Below are 13,953 nucleotides of genomic sequence, written 5' to 3' on the forward strand. Positions count from 1 at the left end.
ACCGACTAGGAAGTGTCTCCTGTAGAAATTAAATCATAAAGGATGAAAATGTGACCTATGCTGTTTAAATAAAAAGCTCCTGACATATTATTCTTAATGAACGACTTACCATTAGAAGTGAATAACATCGACCATCTTGTGACAGTTCAATGTTCTGCTGGGAAACTTTTGGACCTGGCATTCATTGGTGTGGATGTTACTTAGACATGTAGCACCCACCTAGACCAGACCAGGCACCCCCACCCCATAGCAATGACACTCCTTGATGGCAGCAGCCATCCCCAGCAGGATGCAGCTTGACACAGACACACACACAAAAACACTTTAGGAACAACTAAAAAAAAAAACATGAAGAACAGCACAAGGTGTTGACCTGGCCTCCAAATTCACTAGATCCCAAACTGATCAGGTATCTGTGGGATGATCCACAGAGGCCCCTCCCCTCAAAGGCCCCCCCACTAACAACATTCTGTTGCCAGACACCACGGGACACCCTCAGAAGGCCCATGTCCATTATTTTATGAGCCAACTGTTTTGGAGGCACAAGAGAAACCTGCACAATATTCGGATGGTGGTCATAATGTTATGCCTGATCGGTGTATACACACACACACACACACACACACACACACACAGTGTTTTGGTTCAGTTTGCACATTTGTACACACACAGGGATTCAGGTCCTTGCTCAAGGCACCTCAGCCATGGACATAGTGGGATTCGAACTAGTGACCTTTAAAGTAGAAATTGTGTATTTTTACCATAAAATTCACAAGTTCTAGTATTTTTTATGCCATTATATGTACATAAATACATGAATTCATTCATTTTTCACTTTTGAAAATGAAATCCCGCTTTCTAACCTCGAGCTTAGTTTGAAATATTTAAGTGGCAAACACAGTGACCTCAGGTCCTTCAGGTAAAACGAGAATGTGATGCATAAATCACAGAGATTAATAAAAAAACAAAAAGGTGTTTGAGTGCCTGCACATCCACCAACAAGAAAATCGGTACAACACATGGATGCATTAGTACTCTTCAAAGGGTTGGAATATATTTAAGATGCTGAGCAATCCAATAAAAAACCCAAAATATCAAAAACATTATCAACCTAAAGCAAATGAGGTCGGGTAAAACATTTTTCGTTGTCAACTTAGCGCATTCTCTGTGATAATATGTTGATTTTGTCGGTGGTTAAAAGGAAGAGCCTTCATATTTCGCATCCTCCACACATTCTGTTCAAGCATCTGGAAGAGAAGCTCCTCCAGTGAGAGGGACCGATGTGGTCAGTGGACACAGTAGGGCCGTGTTCATGTTTAATGCAGTCGTCACGTTGTTTAATGCACGGACCATCTGTGTCACCCTGGGAGTAAAGATGCACCGCTTCCCCCCCCCCGCAAGGTGGTCCCAGGCGGGTAAGGAAGGGGAAGTGGGGCAGCACAAATTCACATTCTCACCACCTCTCTGGAAATGCACAAAGCTTTGCTGCTGCTGCTGCTGCTGCTGCTGCTGCTGCTAATGGTGTCCTGAGGCGCGTGGCGGCGGGGTGATGCTGCATGTGATTTACTCTGGATGTCTCAGAATTGGCATCTGGCTACCCAAGTTTGATTATCCACTTGCTTCACTGCACGCAGTCAAATTCAACATAAAAATCCCCATCATTCATCAGAATGAATTCCAAAGCAGTAAGTTGCCATGTTGACAGTGATGCCCAAAGAGTGCTCATATTATCACCTCTTTTTATTCTGCATGCGATAATTTAAAGTGCACCTCCCCAGGATCTTTTTCTTCAGTCCCTGCAGTGATGGCCACCTTGCCCTCGTGACAGCTGAACAGCTAGCCGACAGACAGGAGCAGCTGCTGTCTCTGCATGAGGAATTATTTCTGAATACAACCAGTTACCCTCTTAGAGACCCCATGTGCTCTTAAGGCTCTTTGGAAAGGATGGAGAGCAAATTAATCCGCGGCAGGTCATCAAATTCATGTTGATCTGATGATTAGGGCTCTGGGTTTTGAAACATATGCTCCAACATGATGAAGATCAGTGCACACAAACAGCATGGTTCCGCTTAGAGGCCAAATGACGGCACGTAAGCCTTTCGCAGACGCACGGCAACAAATGGACTCCATAGTTTTTCTACATAAGACCCTGTGCATGTTACACGAATTAGACCAAGGGTGGACAAAAGCGGCCCGCCAGAGTGTCCAATCTGCAGACACCAATGCAGCAAAATTGCTCTTATTTTTTCTTAAGAAACTTGGTTGTTCATCAGATGTTTTCTAAAAGGATAGTTCATTAAATGTGAACATTTTCAAAATCACAGATGTCCGCATTTACAAGGAGCACAATCCTGAAATTTTAAGTATCCCCAAACCCTTAAATTTCTCATCCCAGCCCATAAATACACGACTTGTCTCTAAAGTACTTTCTTTTTAACTTTTATGAGCTAATTAAATGGTTACAAGTGGTGAGAGACAGAAGGTATTAATGGTAAGAGAGAAGAGTTGACACGGTCATGGCGGCTCTGTGTTCTCTCCACTATTCCTTCTGTTTCAGGTGCTTCCGCTTCCTGCTGTCTCTTGTCTTTGTTTTGCATCTGAGAGTGAGTGGATATAAGTCTGGGAGTAGGCTAGCGGTTAGAGTTGTAACGTTCACGAACGAACCGCATCAATTGACCGGCTCTTTAACACGAACGATGGGAACCGAGTCGCAGTTCTTACCCGGGTTCAGACACGGTCAACGGTCAGTGTTTTTACCAAATTTCCCACGGGATGAATAAATTATCTATCTAGAATCAATATTTCACAATAATTAAAACTCAGATGTCCCACCAATAGAATATACGCTGGATCGATGTCTAAGTTTCAGTGATTCAAATCCAAATCTTACCCTATTTTCCCTCCGAGTGAGTAATTCCCAGATAAAATGCCCCTGGACTGCATCTGAATAATTAAATATCAAAATGAGCCGGCCTTTTGAATGATTCCACAAGATCTGGCTCCCTTCAAAGATTCATAAATCCCATCTCCTAATGGCAATCAGTTATTAAGATAAATGTAATTATTAAGTTTGACATTGCCATTGCTTTCCCAGTGAGTTTTTGCTTTGTTTCAGATATTCCACAGACACATCCTCTTTTCTCTGGTTGATCATCCTCACCAACAAGAACACACGTACATGACATATAGGCTGGATTCATATCAAGAGTTTCCCGCCGCCAAAGAACCGTTTGAACAATTGTGCACAGCTGTGAGCTCTGTAAACCATATATGATCAAACAAATGCTGTGAGACTGCAAGAAAACAAGCAACCATATTTATTTTGTTCTTTCCTGAAGGGATTTTTGCATTTTTTTTTTTTTTTTTTTTTTGTGCTCCAACATGGTTCATGTAAGTTCATGCCGGGCTGTACTAATGCGTCTGAGACTATTTTTCCATATGTCCACGATTTATTGTTAGTTTTCAAGATCTCACTCTCCTCAGTGAATACATGTGAATTCTTCAGCCTCGTGTCTCAGAGCGTCTGTATTCTTTTGATGCTTACTGCATTCATTGTGAGGTCAGCGTGTTTCAGACGGAGCTCTGAACCTTGGATCGCTTTCATCTCGGCCTCAAGCAACCGCGGGCGCACAGAGACATCCCTGTATGTGGGCTTAAAAGACGGCACGGTGCACACATGCAGCCCTTCGCGTTTCTCGAGGGCTAAATTAATAATGGGTGATTTTCAAAGAATGTGGGCCACACAGCAAGAGGAGCGGCTCTGCTTCACAAGAGAGAGGCAGCGGGACCAAATAATGACAACAATACATTTACAGCTTTGCCCGAAGCTGTGCAGGAAAATGTAATATAAAAAGAAAAGCCCACAGTGTCTGCAGCCCACACTCAGGTTGAGACAAGTGCAGATATAATCTGTCTCTGATACAGAAAGAAAGACTCAAATATCTGCTAATGATGCACATACAAGGTTGATGCAACCCAGTGTTAATTAAGGAACGTGCCTGGACTGCAGTCAAATGCCTCTTTGCTGTGTTTGGCACCAAACTGGAAACTGAATGTACAGTGAAGTAGCTTATATGACTTTTGCAGTACTTATTTAAACTCTTAATGCTCTCAGCTTCTTCACGTGCGCATAGTAACAATCAACACTTCGTCCTCCTCTTAGATTAGCACGTTAGCATGCAAACATTTGCTAATTAGCGCTAAACACATCTGACTGCAGCTGACGCCAATAGAAAAGTCACTCTTTTTTTTTTGGCATGCCATAAACCAAACCACACGACAAGTGGATTTATTGAACCGGTGCATTAAGTTGCTGGTGCATTAATTCGTCTTGTTGACATTTACCGTTCAGTTCAGTTTTATTTCCACGTAGAGTCGATTACAATCAAAACTGTCTCGAGACATTTTACAGAACTGAAACCTGCAGAGCAAGCAAATAGGCAACGGTGGCAAAGGAAAAGAACGCCCTTTGAACAGGAAGAAACCTTGAGCAAAACCTGGCTCACGATGTGGGGACCCGTCTGCTTGAGGATAGTTGGGTAGAGAGAGAAAGAAAAGGAAAAGATGTGCGTCTGGAAAAATAGGATACTGTACAAGCATCATGTAAACATAATACAAACAAGAGTACATGATACTTATGAGTGATGCATGATACTGAAAAAAAAAGAATGAATGGAGCCAGAAGTGAAAGTATAGAACAGCTTAATACGTATACAGTGTACTCATAAAGTTATTGTAATGAGAATAAATCGATATAACATGCTGTATATAACATAGAAAACTACATCTTTATATCACAAGTGAGTAGGCTGACATATTGCAGGAATGCAATATTGCATTTTAGACATTTTAAAAAATATGTTCATTGTGGTGGCACTAAAAAGTCAGTGGAGTTCATCTTCTGGGTAAAATAATGGCAAAATAAAATGAGCTTTCTGAGCAGTAGAAACAAGTCTGTCCACACTGAAGAGAAAACAGAAGTAAGGGTGACACCGTGTGGACACATTGTGAAGTGCAGAACATTCCACTGAGCCAAATGGATCAACCATTAACAATCATTTGCCAGTTCATTAGGTACATAAGTGAAAACTAATGGATCGCAATAGAACAGTCCTGCACGAGAACCTAGTTTTGTGAAGGTCATGGTATTCAGCATTTGTTTCAAATAACTGAGAAGAGCTGTGTTTTCATTTTGGAGGCTGCAGTTTGTAGTGCTATTATACCAGTTACAGTTGATTTACCACCTGTCTTCAGGTATTTCGACATAAACCTAAACATCATAACAGTCATGAGTGTGGATTTAGTGCAGGACTATTAGAATTATTATTAGAATGCATTTGTTTTCACTGGTGTACCTAATGAACTGGCGAGTGAGCATATTTAATTCAATTACAAAAGAAAACCATAATTACAAATTATTTTTTACTACTTTCTTTGACTTGGTTTTACTAATTTCATTAATTTTTTAAAATATAAATGTTGTCATGCAGGCTATATTTTATTCTTACAAAAAAACATAATCTAATTAGGACTGATGACATTTATTTTGTTATACAGACTTAGTTTCTCTTTAACAAATTATTTATTTTTAACATTTAAAAGAAAACGAAACATTCAGACACGTTAAAACGGCTGCGTCTCTGCTGCACTGCCTCTAACTGATTGATCACAATGTGAACTGCTGCTCCTGTAATGAGTTAGTTTTCTTCTCTGCGTTGTGTAACGGTAATAAAATGACTCAGGTAGTTGCTCAGCAGCCTGAGGACTCTTTTATAAACGAGGACATGAGTTTGCATTCAGCCCGCTTCCCCTGGAGACTCGGGTCCGGTGGGTTTGTTCTCCTCCCGAAACTGTTTGACATTCTCTCACAGTCTACAGGGAACGCTGTGTGCCTCAGCCTTAACGGGCCCATGAAACTGTCGCCACAAATTACAGCGATGCTCTGCTTGCTGTGGCCAGGTGATTCTACAGTAAATATATTAGGAGGTGATTCTAGAGTATAGTGCAGCCATAGGCCAAGAAAATGTCCAGTGAACAGTTAACCATTGCAGAAACGTTCCACTGCTGTGGTTTAGTGTTTCTCAGCCGTAGACGGCCCCTCCTAAAATGCCCCAAGCATTTGCCTGTTTTGCCTGCTGACCTCTGGTGCAGCATGTTTGTTAATTGTTGATTATTTTGCTCAGTGGAATGCTCTGCACTTCACAATGTGTCCACATGGTGTCACCCTTACTTCTGTTTTCGCTTCCGGACGGTTTCTCTGCTGTTTTAACTGCTCCCCAGATTAATGACTCCAACTCAGAAAGGTCGTTTTATTTTGTTTAATGGAACATGTGTTGAAATGTGAAATCTGCTGATACACATTCATTCATTCATTTTCTGTGACCGCTTGTCCTCTGGAGGGTCGGGGCTGGAGGCTATCCCAGTCATTGGGCCGCGAGAGGCGGGGTACACCCTGGACGGGTCTCCAGTCTATCTGGATTTTTAATCAGATGACACCAAAATATCAAAATGTAACCAGTTACCACCTATTTTGCTGCATCTGATGCTAAGCTTAAGAAACAGGCAGTAATGAAGCTCACCTCATCACCATGGAGACCATGACTGTCTCCATCATCTCCTCGAGGTTTTAACGTTCCCAGACCAGCTCGCCGTGTTCGTATAGTGGTTAGTACTCTGCGTTGTGGCCGCAGCAACCCCGGTTCGAATCCGGGTCACGGCAGTGTTTTTAAGGAGAACACCTCTGTCTGGACATTCTTAAAAAGTTCGGTCTATGTAAACATAATTCAAGTCAAAACAGAGCTACTACATTTAATTATCTCTCCTCTACGGTTAAGGCTGGACTAGTAGCATTCAACTAGCTATTCAATATTGTTATTAATCGCCATTATCTGCTACACTTTCCACTGTCTATTTTAAAAACTTAAAAGCACGTTCCTGCTGTAGTTCGAGTTTTCAGCCCTTGGAGGCTCTATACTAGTGATTTGTGATGCGCAAAAGAGCCGGCTCTTAGAGCGATGCTTGGTAGTGAGCCGATCCCCATTGAGTGAAAGCCGGCTCCCCTCTGTTTTTTGCCTTTTGCTCATTCATCTCTACTGTTCTCCTGAATTCACATGTAGCAAAATGAAAGAGAGACTAAGAAAGTAACAAAGAACGGTTCAGAGTTGGTCTGCATCAACTCTCCCTGGATTCTCAGCAGTCCCCGGGCAGCTCGCCGTGATCGTATAGTGGTTAGTACTCTGCGTTGTGGCCGCAGCAACCCCGGTTCGAATCCGGGTCACGGCAATCTTTTAGGGAGAAACTTTAAGAGGTTTGTGACACTCACATATAGCTTATTTCTATACACATAGCAGTATTTACTATGGGAAGTATTTGTGCATTTGCAAAAGTATTTGTGCACAAAAAGACCAGAGCAGTTAAACTGTAAGAAGAACATCACAGAGCACTTGTTAGTGACATAATTCGGCCTTTCTGCATGTGATGTGGACACACAAGACTTGGCCACGGACAACAGGGCTGGATCCACTGCCCTGTCAGATGCAGCTGATAGTTTCTAGCCCAAAGTTCATGCAAAACTGCTCCAATTATTATATGGACATTTTGATTAGTACTTTGACCGTCCAGATTGCTTCCGCTAGCGAAGAGTTAATGCACATAATGTCAAAGCAGAATTAAAAAGAAATCAGAATTATTTCCAAAATGATGCTAATCAGAATAATAACAATAATCTGTTTCTGATTCTGTGTCATACTCCAAAGTTAGAGCAGCAGGCTAAAACTTCTTACTTTTTCTTTTAGCAACATTTTAAAATTGGCCAAAAACATACAGTTGCAGGATTATATTGCTTGGAGATGCAGCTTTATTCCTCTTTTATTCTCTACATTCAGTTAATTGCATTTCAATGCTATTTTTGCAGTTTTATTGCAATGCTCTGCTCTTTTTATGTTTAGTTTATATTTTTTTATCCCACCCATTCAATAAAGAAGTTCAGTAGTTCTCCTTAAACAAATGCTGTGACCCGGATTCGAACCGGGGTTGCTGCAACCACACCGCAGAGTACTAACCACTATACGATCACGGCGAGCTGGGAGAGCCAGACCGACCTTGGTGACCAGGTGACCCTCATTACCTAATAACCAAGTGAGCTTTCTTTATTATGGGATGGGTCTGGGTGTGATTTCAGGAGTCTCAGCAAAAGAAAAAAGTAGAATATGTCCATTTAGTTTGCATGAATATGAACTGAATACACTGCCTGGCCAAAACAAAAGGTCCCACACTCTAATATTTCGTTGGACCACCTTTAGCTTTGATTACAGCACACATTCTCTGTGGCATTGTTTAGATAAGCTTCAGCAATGTCACCAGATTTATTTCCATCCAGTGTTGCATTTATTTTTCACCAAGATATTGTATTGATCTCTATTGTGCAAAGCCTTCTCCAGCACATCCCAAAGATTCTCAGTGGGGTTAAGGTCTGGACTCTGTGGTGGCCAGTCCATGTGTGAAAATGATGTCTCATGCTCCACAGTACCTTTGCTTAAGTTTATATCATGATTTGTTTTCCCCATTATAGTCGCTTTGTCCTCATTGTTCTCTGAAACCCGTGTCATATAATTTTTCCCTTCAATTCACAGTGTAATTTCTGGTTTGCCTTGCATCGCTTTGAAAACTTTCAGTTACCACCTTCACAGCATGACTTCTGAAACTATAATGTATTTTTCACGTGGCGTCCGTGTGGGGAAGCCTGGCCAGAGCGATAGGAATTAGTAGGAGACAGACTCAAAGCGTTGTTCCAGTCCAAAAAAAGTGTTTATTTCTCTGAGCCCAGGTGTCACCAAAACATACATATAACAGAAAAAAAAAAGGAATATCTACAAAATTTACTAAATTAAAGTTAATAAAGCTTAACTGAATAAAACTGAACATATAGCAACTTAGATTAACTTAACGCAACTTAACATAATGTGCACCCAGCTACACAGACATGGTTGTTCTCTCCCTGAGGGCTGACAAGCAACTGCTTTTATATTGCTGTTCATTAGCACTTCACCGACATCATGTTGGTGCATACCATTGAGCAGGTATGTTCATTCTGGAAAAGGTAAGTGACAAGTTGTAAATATACTTTTTGCTCAAACAGACCGGCACCTTTCCATTGGCCTTTAACTTCCATTGCTCTTTACACTCTCTACCTAATCTTGAAAAAACAAATAAACTATAACCTCATTGCAAAATACCCCCATTGATGGTTCTGTCTGTGATCCTCGATGAGGTCACAGAGACCTTAAAAGCAGGAAGAAATCCAAATTTCCCTCCTTTTGTCTCTGGAACACATGGTGGGTATGGTAAATAAATCAACAATTAACTTAAATAATGCACATTTGAAATAAACTAGTTTTAACTTAATACTTGTCTGAGTCTGATTTTATATGGAAATGTTGGAGTATGATTTGTAACCAAATATAATGCAAACGCAAACAAACCCGGGATAGTAAGTGTATGCACATTACAGAAAAAGGTGGAATTTGGCAAACAAATATTAAATAAACATGATCATGCCGAAACGGTAAATGAGACAAATGGTGTGGTTCTCACCCACTTTGTCACAGTCCGTTTCCAACTTTCAACGTGGGATTTTAATTTTACAAAAAAGCAAAGTACAGCGGCAATTCCCTTGCGTGTACATGGTCACAGCCTGGCTCAAAGGAAGGCCAAAATGTGGACAACCACAATCTTGCAAATAAAGTAAATGTATTGAACTGAACTGAGTCTAATGTGTAACCAGTAAAGTTTGTGCCATGTAAATGAAGGCTGGAATAGGAGAACAAAAAGTAAACCAAAGTTCAACCAAACCAAAGTTCAACCCAGACCAAACAAACCAAACCAGAGAAGAAAGAGAGAAACAGAGAGAGTGCTCAGACACCTACAGATGAAGGGTAGCAATCACAACAACCCAGGTGTCAGCCATGACTGCTAATGAACCAGTCCCAACACAGCAACAAATGAGGAAGTTGATCTTGTAGCCTGGCAAGCCTGGCATGTTGGTGGCTGGTCTAAGTACTCTTAAATGAAAGTTTAAAGTTACGTAGGGTTTAATTTGACACATGCACAGTGAACTCATAAAGTGTAAACTTAAAGGTAGCTCTCGTATATACATACATGTACAATATTACAGCTATGTCAGTAAAGTAATGCAGTGATACTTGAAAGTCCAGTTAAGGCTCAGAGTGGAGCAGACGGATGGGATGGGGATTAAAAACTCTTCTTCAGCCTCTCAGTTTTTGTCCTCAGACAGCAGAGGTGCCAGCCTGATGGCGGTAGGGAGAGGAGAGAGTGTTCGGGGGTGCTGGGCTATTTCAGGCCCTGGATGTTGAAAAACTGTTTCCGCCCGGTTTCGAACCAGGGACCTTTCGCGTGTGAGGCGAACGTGATAACCACTACACTACGGAAACTGTTGATTGTGATTTTAATTGCAGTTCCATTCGCGTCTTACAGTGTGTCTTATCTGACACAGATATAAAATAGCATCATACACCTATTTAAGGAGAACTCCTGAACTTCTTTATAGAATCTTAAAAACTGCCGTGACCCGGATTCGAACCGGGGTTGCTGCGGCCACAACGCAGAGTACTAACCACTATACGATCACGGCATGATGTGAGAGTCTACCAGCCTCATCGCAGCTTGATTGTTAACCTGAGCCCTTTGTTAAGACAAAATAACCATGCGAGCTTTCGTTCTTTCTTTTTTTTTTTCTGACATATTTGACATATTTGATAAGTCGTAACCCATAAATTAATCTTAAACCGTGAGGACAAAGGGTAACATGCTGTTTTTTTGGATCTTCAGCCTCGTAGATACCACCAGAGGGGCAGCTTGTCAACAGGCAAATGCTTGGGGCCCCAGGCCGACATAGAGCCCCCAAGGGCAGAAAACCTCAAACTAGAGCAGCAATGTGCCAGACATTATTTCTTTTACCTGCAGCACGTTATATTAGGCCAAACTGTGTAAATAACAAACAAACCTTTATAAGATATTCTCATTAGGAAAAAAATGCCATAATCCGGATTTGAACCGGGGTTCCTGTGGCCACAACGCAGAGTACTAACCACTATACGATCACGGCGAGACGTCCGAAGACAGCCGACATGCTGCAGATACGGTGTGACCAGCTCACAGCTACAACCAGGTGATCCTTCTTTCTTAGACATATTTGATGAAATGAGTCTGAGTGTGAATGGTTGTCTGTCTCTCTGTGTTGGCCCTGCGATAGACTGGCGACCTGTCCAGGGTGTACCCCCACCTCTCGCCCGATGACAGCTGGGATAGGCTCCAGCAGACCCCCGCGACCCTTAACAGGAATAAGCGGGTACAGAAGATGAATGAATGAATGAAATTAAATGAATTTACAACCATGTGCACAATGGGCAGTAACAGTAAGTCCAGTCCAGTGTCATCTGTCGCACAGGTGAGGAGTTGTACAGACATCGAAATGAAAATAAGTATCTCTGGAATAAAAAAAAAGAAAGAAAGAAAAAGAAAGATAGGCACGTAAAGCTCGCCTGGTTATTTTTGGCGTAACCAAGAGCTCAGCTTAACAACGAAGCGGTAATGAGGGGCACCTGGCAGCAAGGCCGTGATCATATAGTGGTTATTACTCTGCGTTGTGGCCGCAGCAACCCCGGTTCGAATCCGGGTCACGGCAGCTTTTTTTTGTTTTTAATAATAACCACTGAGCTTCTTTAGAGAATCTTAAATAAGTATATGCCTGGGGCCCCTGGCATTATTTGCTTGAATGTATTACTTATAAATATCAGATAATAACAGGATGGAACAGACAGTTGGGTATATACTTCTCGACAGAGGTGCAGCATGTCAACGGGGCAAGTTATCTTGCTGGGAGGTGAAAAAGAGTGGAAAAAGAGAGAAAAATAAGCTCTGTAATGTCTGTGCCCAAATCTACTCTGGACACCACGTGAATGGACCAAATAATTTCTGAATCAGTCTCACGGGGCTCTAAAAAGCAAAATCTTATTTCGTCGTTGGAGGTGGCTGCAGCTGCAAAGTGAGAGAGATGTCTTATAATAAAGTCTCAGTCATTCAGTGAGTTAGCTGTTCACATTTGGGCAAACTGGCATCATTAAAACATGCCGAATTAGCTGGCAGTTCCTGTTTACCCATGCAGGACTACCTTTTGTTATATTGCATGAAAAATAATGAATCCCAGGTGTGGTCTGGAGCAGGAATCAACATGTTTATCTATAAAATTTAAGTGGATTTATGAATGTTTATTTATTGACCTTGAATCTTGGTCGTTTCCAAAGATATATTTGAGTAATTAAAGTACTAATCTGCCAAAATATTCCAATGTTCTTGGAGGAAATAATTCAACTTCAAGCTGTGCAAATACTTTAATCAAACAATCAGTTTAAAACGTTTAATTACAAGCATCATTGTCAGTATAAATTATCATCCTCTCCTGTTTTAGTTACAGTTTCTCCTCACAACTAATCACAGCATGCAGGAAAGATTCAGCTTGAGTCAAAGGTCAGCCGCCTCAGAGCTTGAGCCTCTCCAAACCCAGATTGTGTCTGCGGGGGCCGGGGCAGGAGCTGGCTGACGGGGAGGACCTGGGAGAGGCGGGCCGTTCCACCACGGAGCCGAGGGAGGCCCGTCGCTCGGAGACGCCGGGGTTTGAGCTGGGCGTGACTGAGTGCATGTGCTCGTGGGGATGCAGGTGTGTGTGGTTGTGGTGCTGATGATGCGCAGCATCGGCTTTGGCGTGGGCCTGCTTCTCCATGGTGGCAGCCTGCAGAAGAATCGGACCACACATTTACAGTATTGAAAACAGCTATGTGACTAAAGTGCAGTTGTGCAGTGGTATTTAGATCCAGTTTAAGGCTCAGAGTTGAGCAGACGGATGGCATACGGATAGAAAATATGCATAAATCTAAGTTTCAGATATTAGAGATGTGATTAATAGACCGGAAATCCCAATGTTTTGTGAACATCTGATGCATCGAGTCTCGGAGCACGCACCTGAGGCTCATAGATCTCACACTTCACCTCCACAGGTTTCTGAGTCTGAAACGAGCCGCCCCTTTTCCCGACGGGGTTCCTGATTTCAAACCCGTCGTCGTTGGCCATGTGCGAGCCCAGACAGAAGCCTCTATGCTGAGAGAAAGGAAATCAAGAGTAGTTGGAGCCCGGAGAAGAGATTCAGCCCAAACAAGAACCGCTAAAGATAAAGCTAAAGATAAAATGCATAAAAAGAGGTCTGAAGAGATTAATTAGCTCTTGAGTTCATCTAAAAACACTGAATATAAATATATATTTTGAATTTCCGCTGACTTGTTTCGTTAAAGGCCATAAAAAGCCAAGTTTGCAGAACTTAATCGGAGTAAGGACAGCATAATTTCATAAATCTTTCTACTGGCTACTCACAGCAAACTGACAGTCCATGGGTTGGCAGCTGTTCAGCTCGCTGGCGTCTGTTTCCTTTGAGCACACTGTCTCCACAATGGTGAACTCCACAAAGTAGGACGGTCCAACAACCCACTGACAGAGCACACAAAGACTGAGTCTTACACTTATACGAAGGAATTCAGTCACGATTTAAAAACTTCTACATGACAGTGCAACACATTTAGCATCAGAACAGAGGTGTAGTCTGAGGAGGACTGTAAGGATGAACCTCAAAGTAAAGAACAAATACCATCTTTGCAACAAGACACATACTTGTCCATAGTTTGATTATTTGCCTTTGAGATCTAATCTTCATGACTTTCTCTCCCAACCTGTGAGCTGGCTTTTGTAATGTTCTCCAGAGTGAAGTAGTTAGCCAGGCCACTCTCTTCGTTAAACCTCTGCAGGGACAGATTGGCTGTCTCCTTGACGACGGGCTCGTTCGGGTTATCAGCGGTGGCGCAGTCCGGGCACACGTCCACCACCGCGGTA

The 13,953-nt window shown here is 42.2% G+C and overlaps 1 protein-coding gene across 1 annotated transcript; it reads right to left on the reverse strand.

Annotated features, from left to right (window-relative positions):
- Positions 1-12,553: 12,553 nt before the first annotated feature.
- Positions 12,554-13,949, reverse strand: LOC311491115 (fetuin-B; the record flags this gene model as incomplete). The annotated part of the gene is made up of 4 exons (XM_084548979.1): positions 12,554-12,805; positions 13,036-13,170; positions 13,441-13,554; positions 13,794-13,949. Coding segments are annotated over 4 exons (657 nt in total), but the record flags the coding sequence as incomplete, so codon positions are not given.
- Between the last annotated feature and the right edge of the window lie 4 nt (positions 13,950-13,953).

This window comes from Chelon labrosus, assembly GCF_963514085.1.
Source record: "Chelon labrosus genome assembly, chromosome: 7".
NCBI lineage: Eukaryota > Metazoa > Chordata > Actinopteri > Mugiliformes > Mugilidae > Chelon > Chelon labrosus.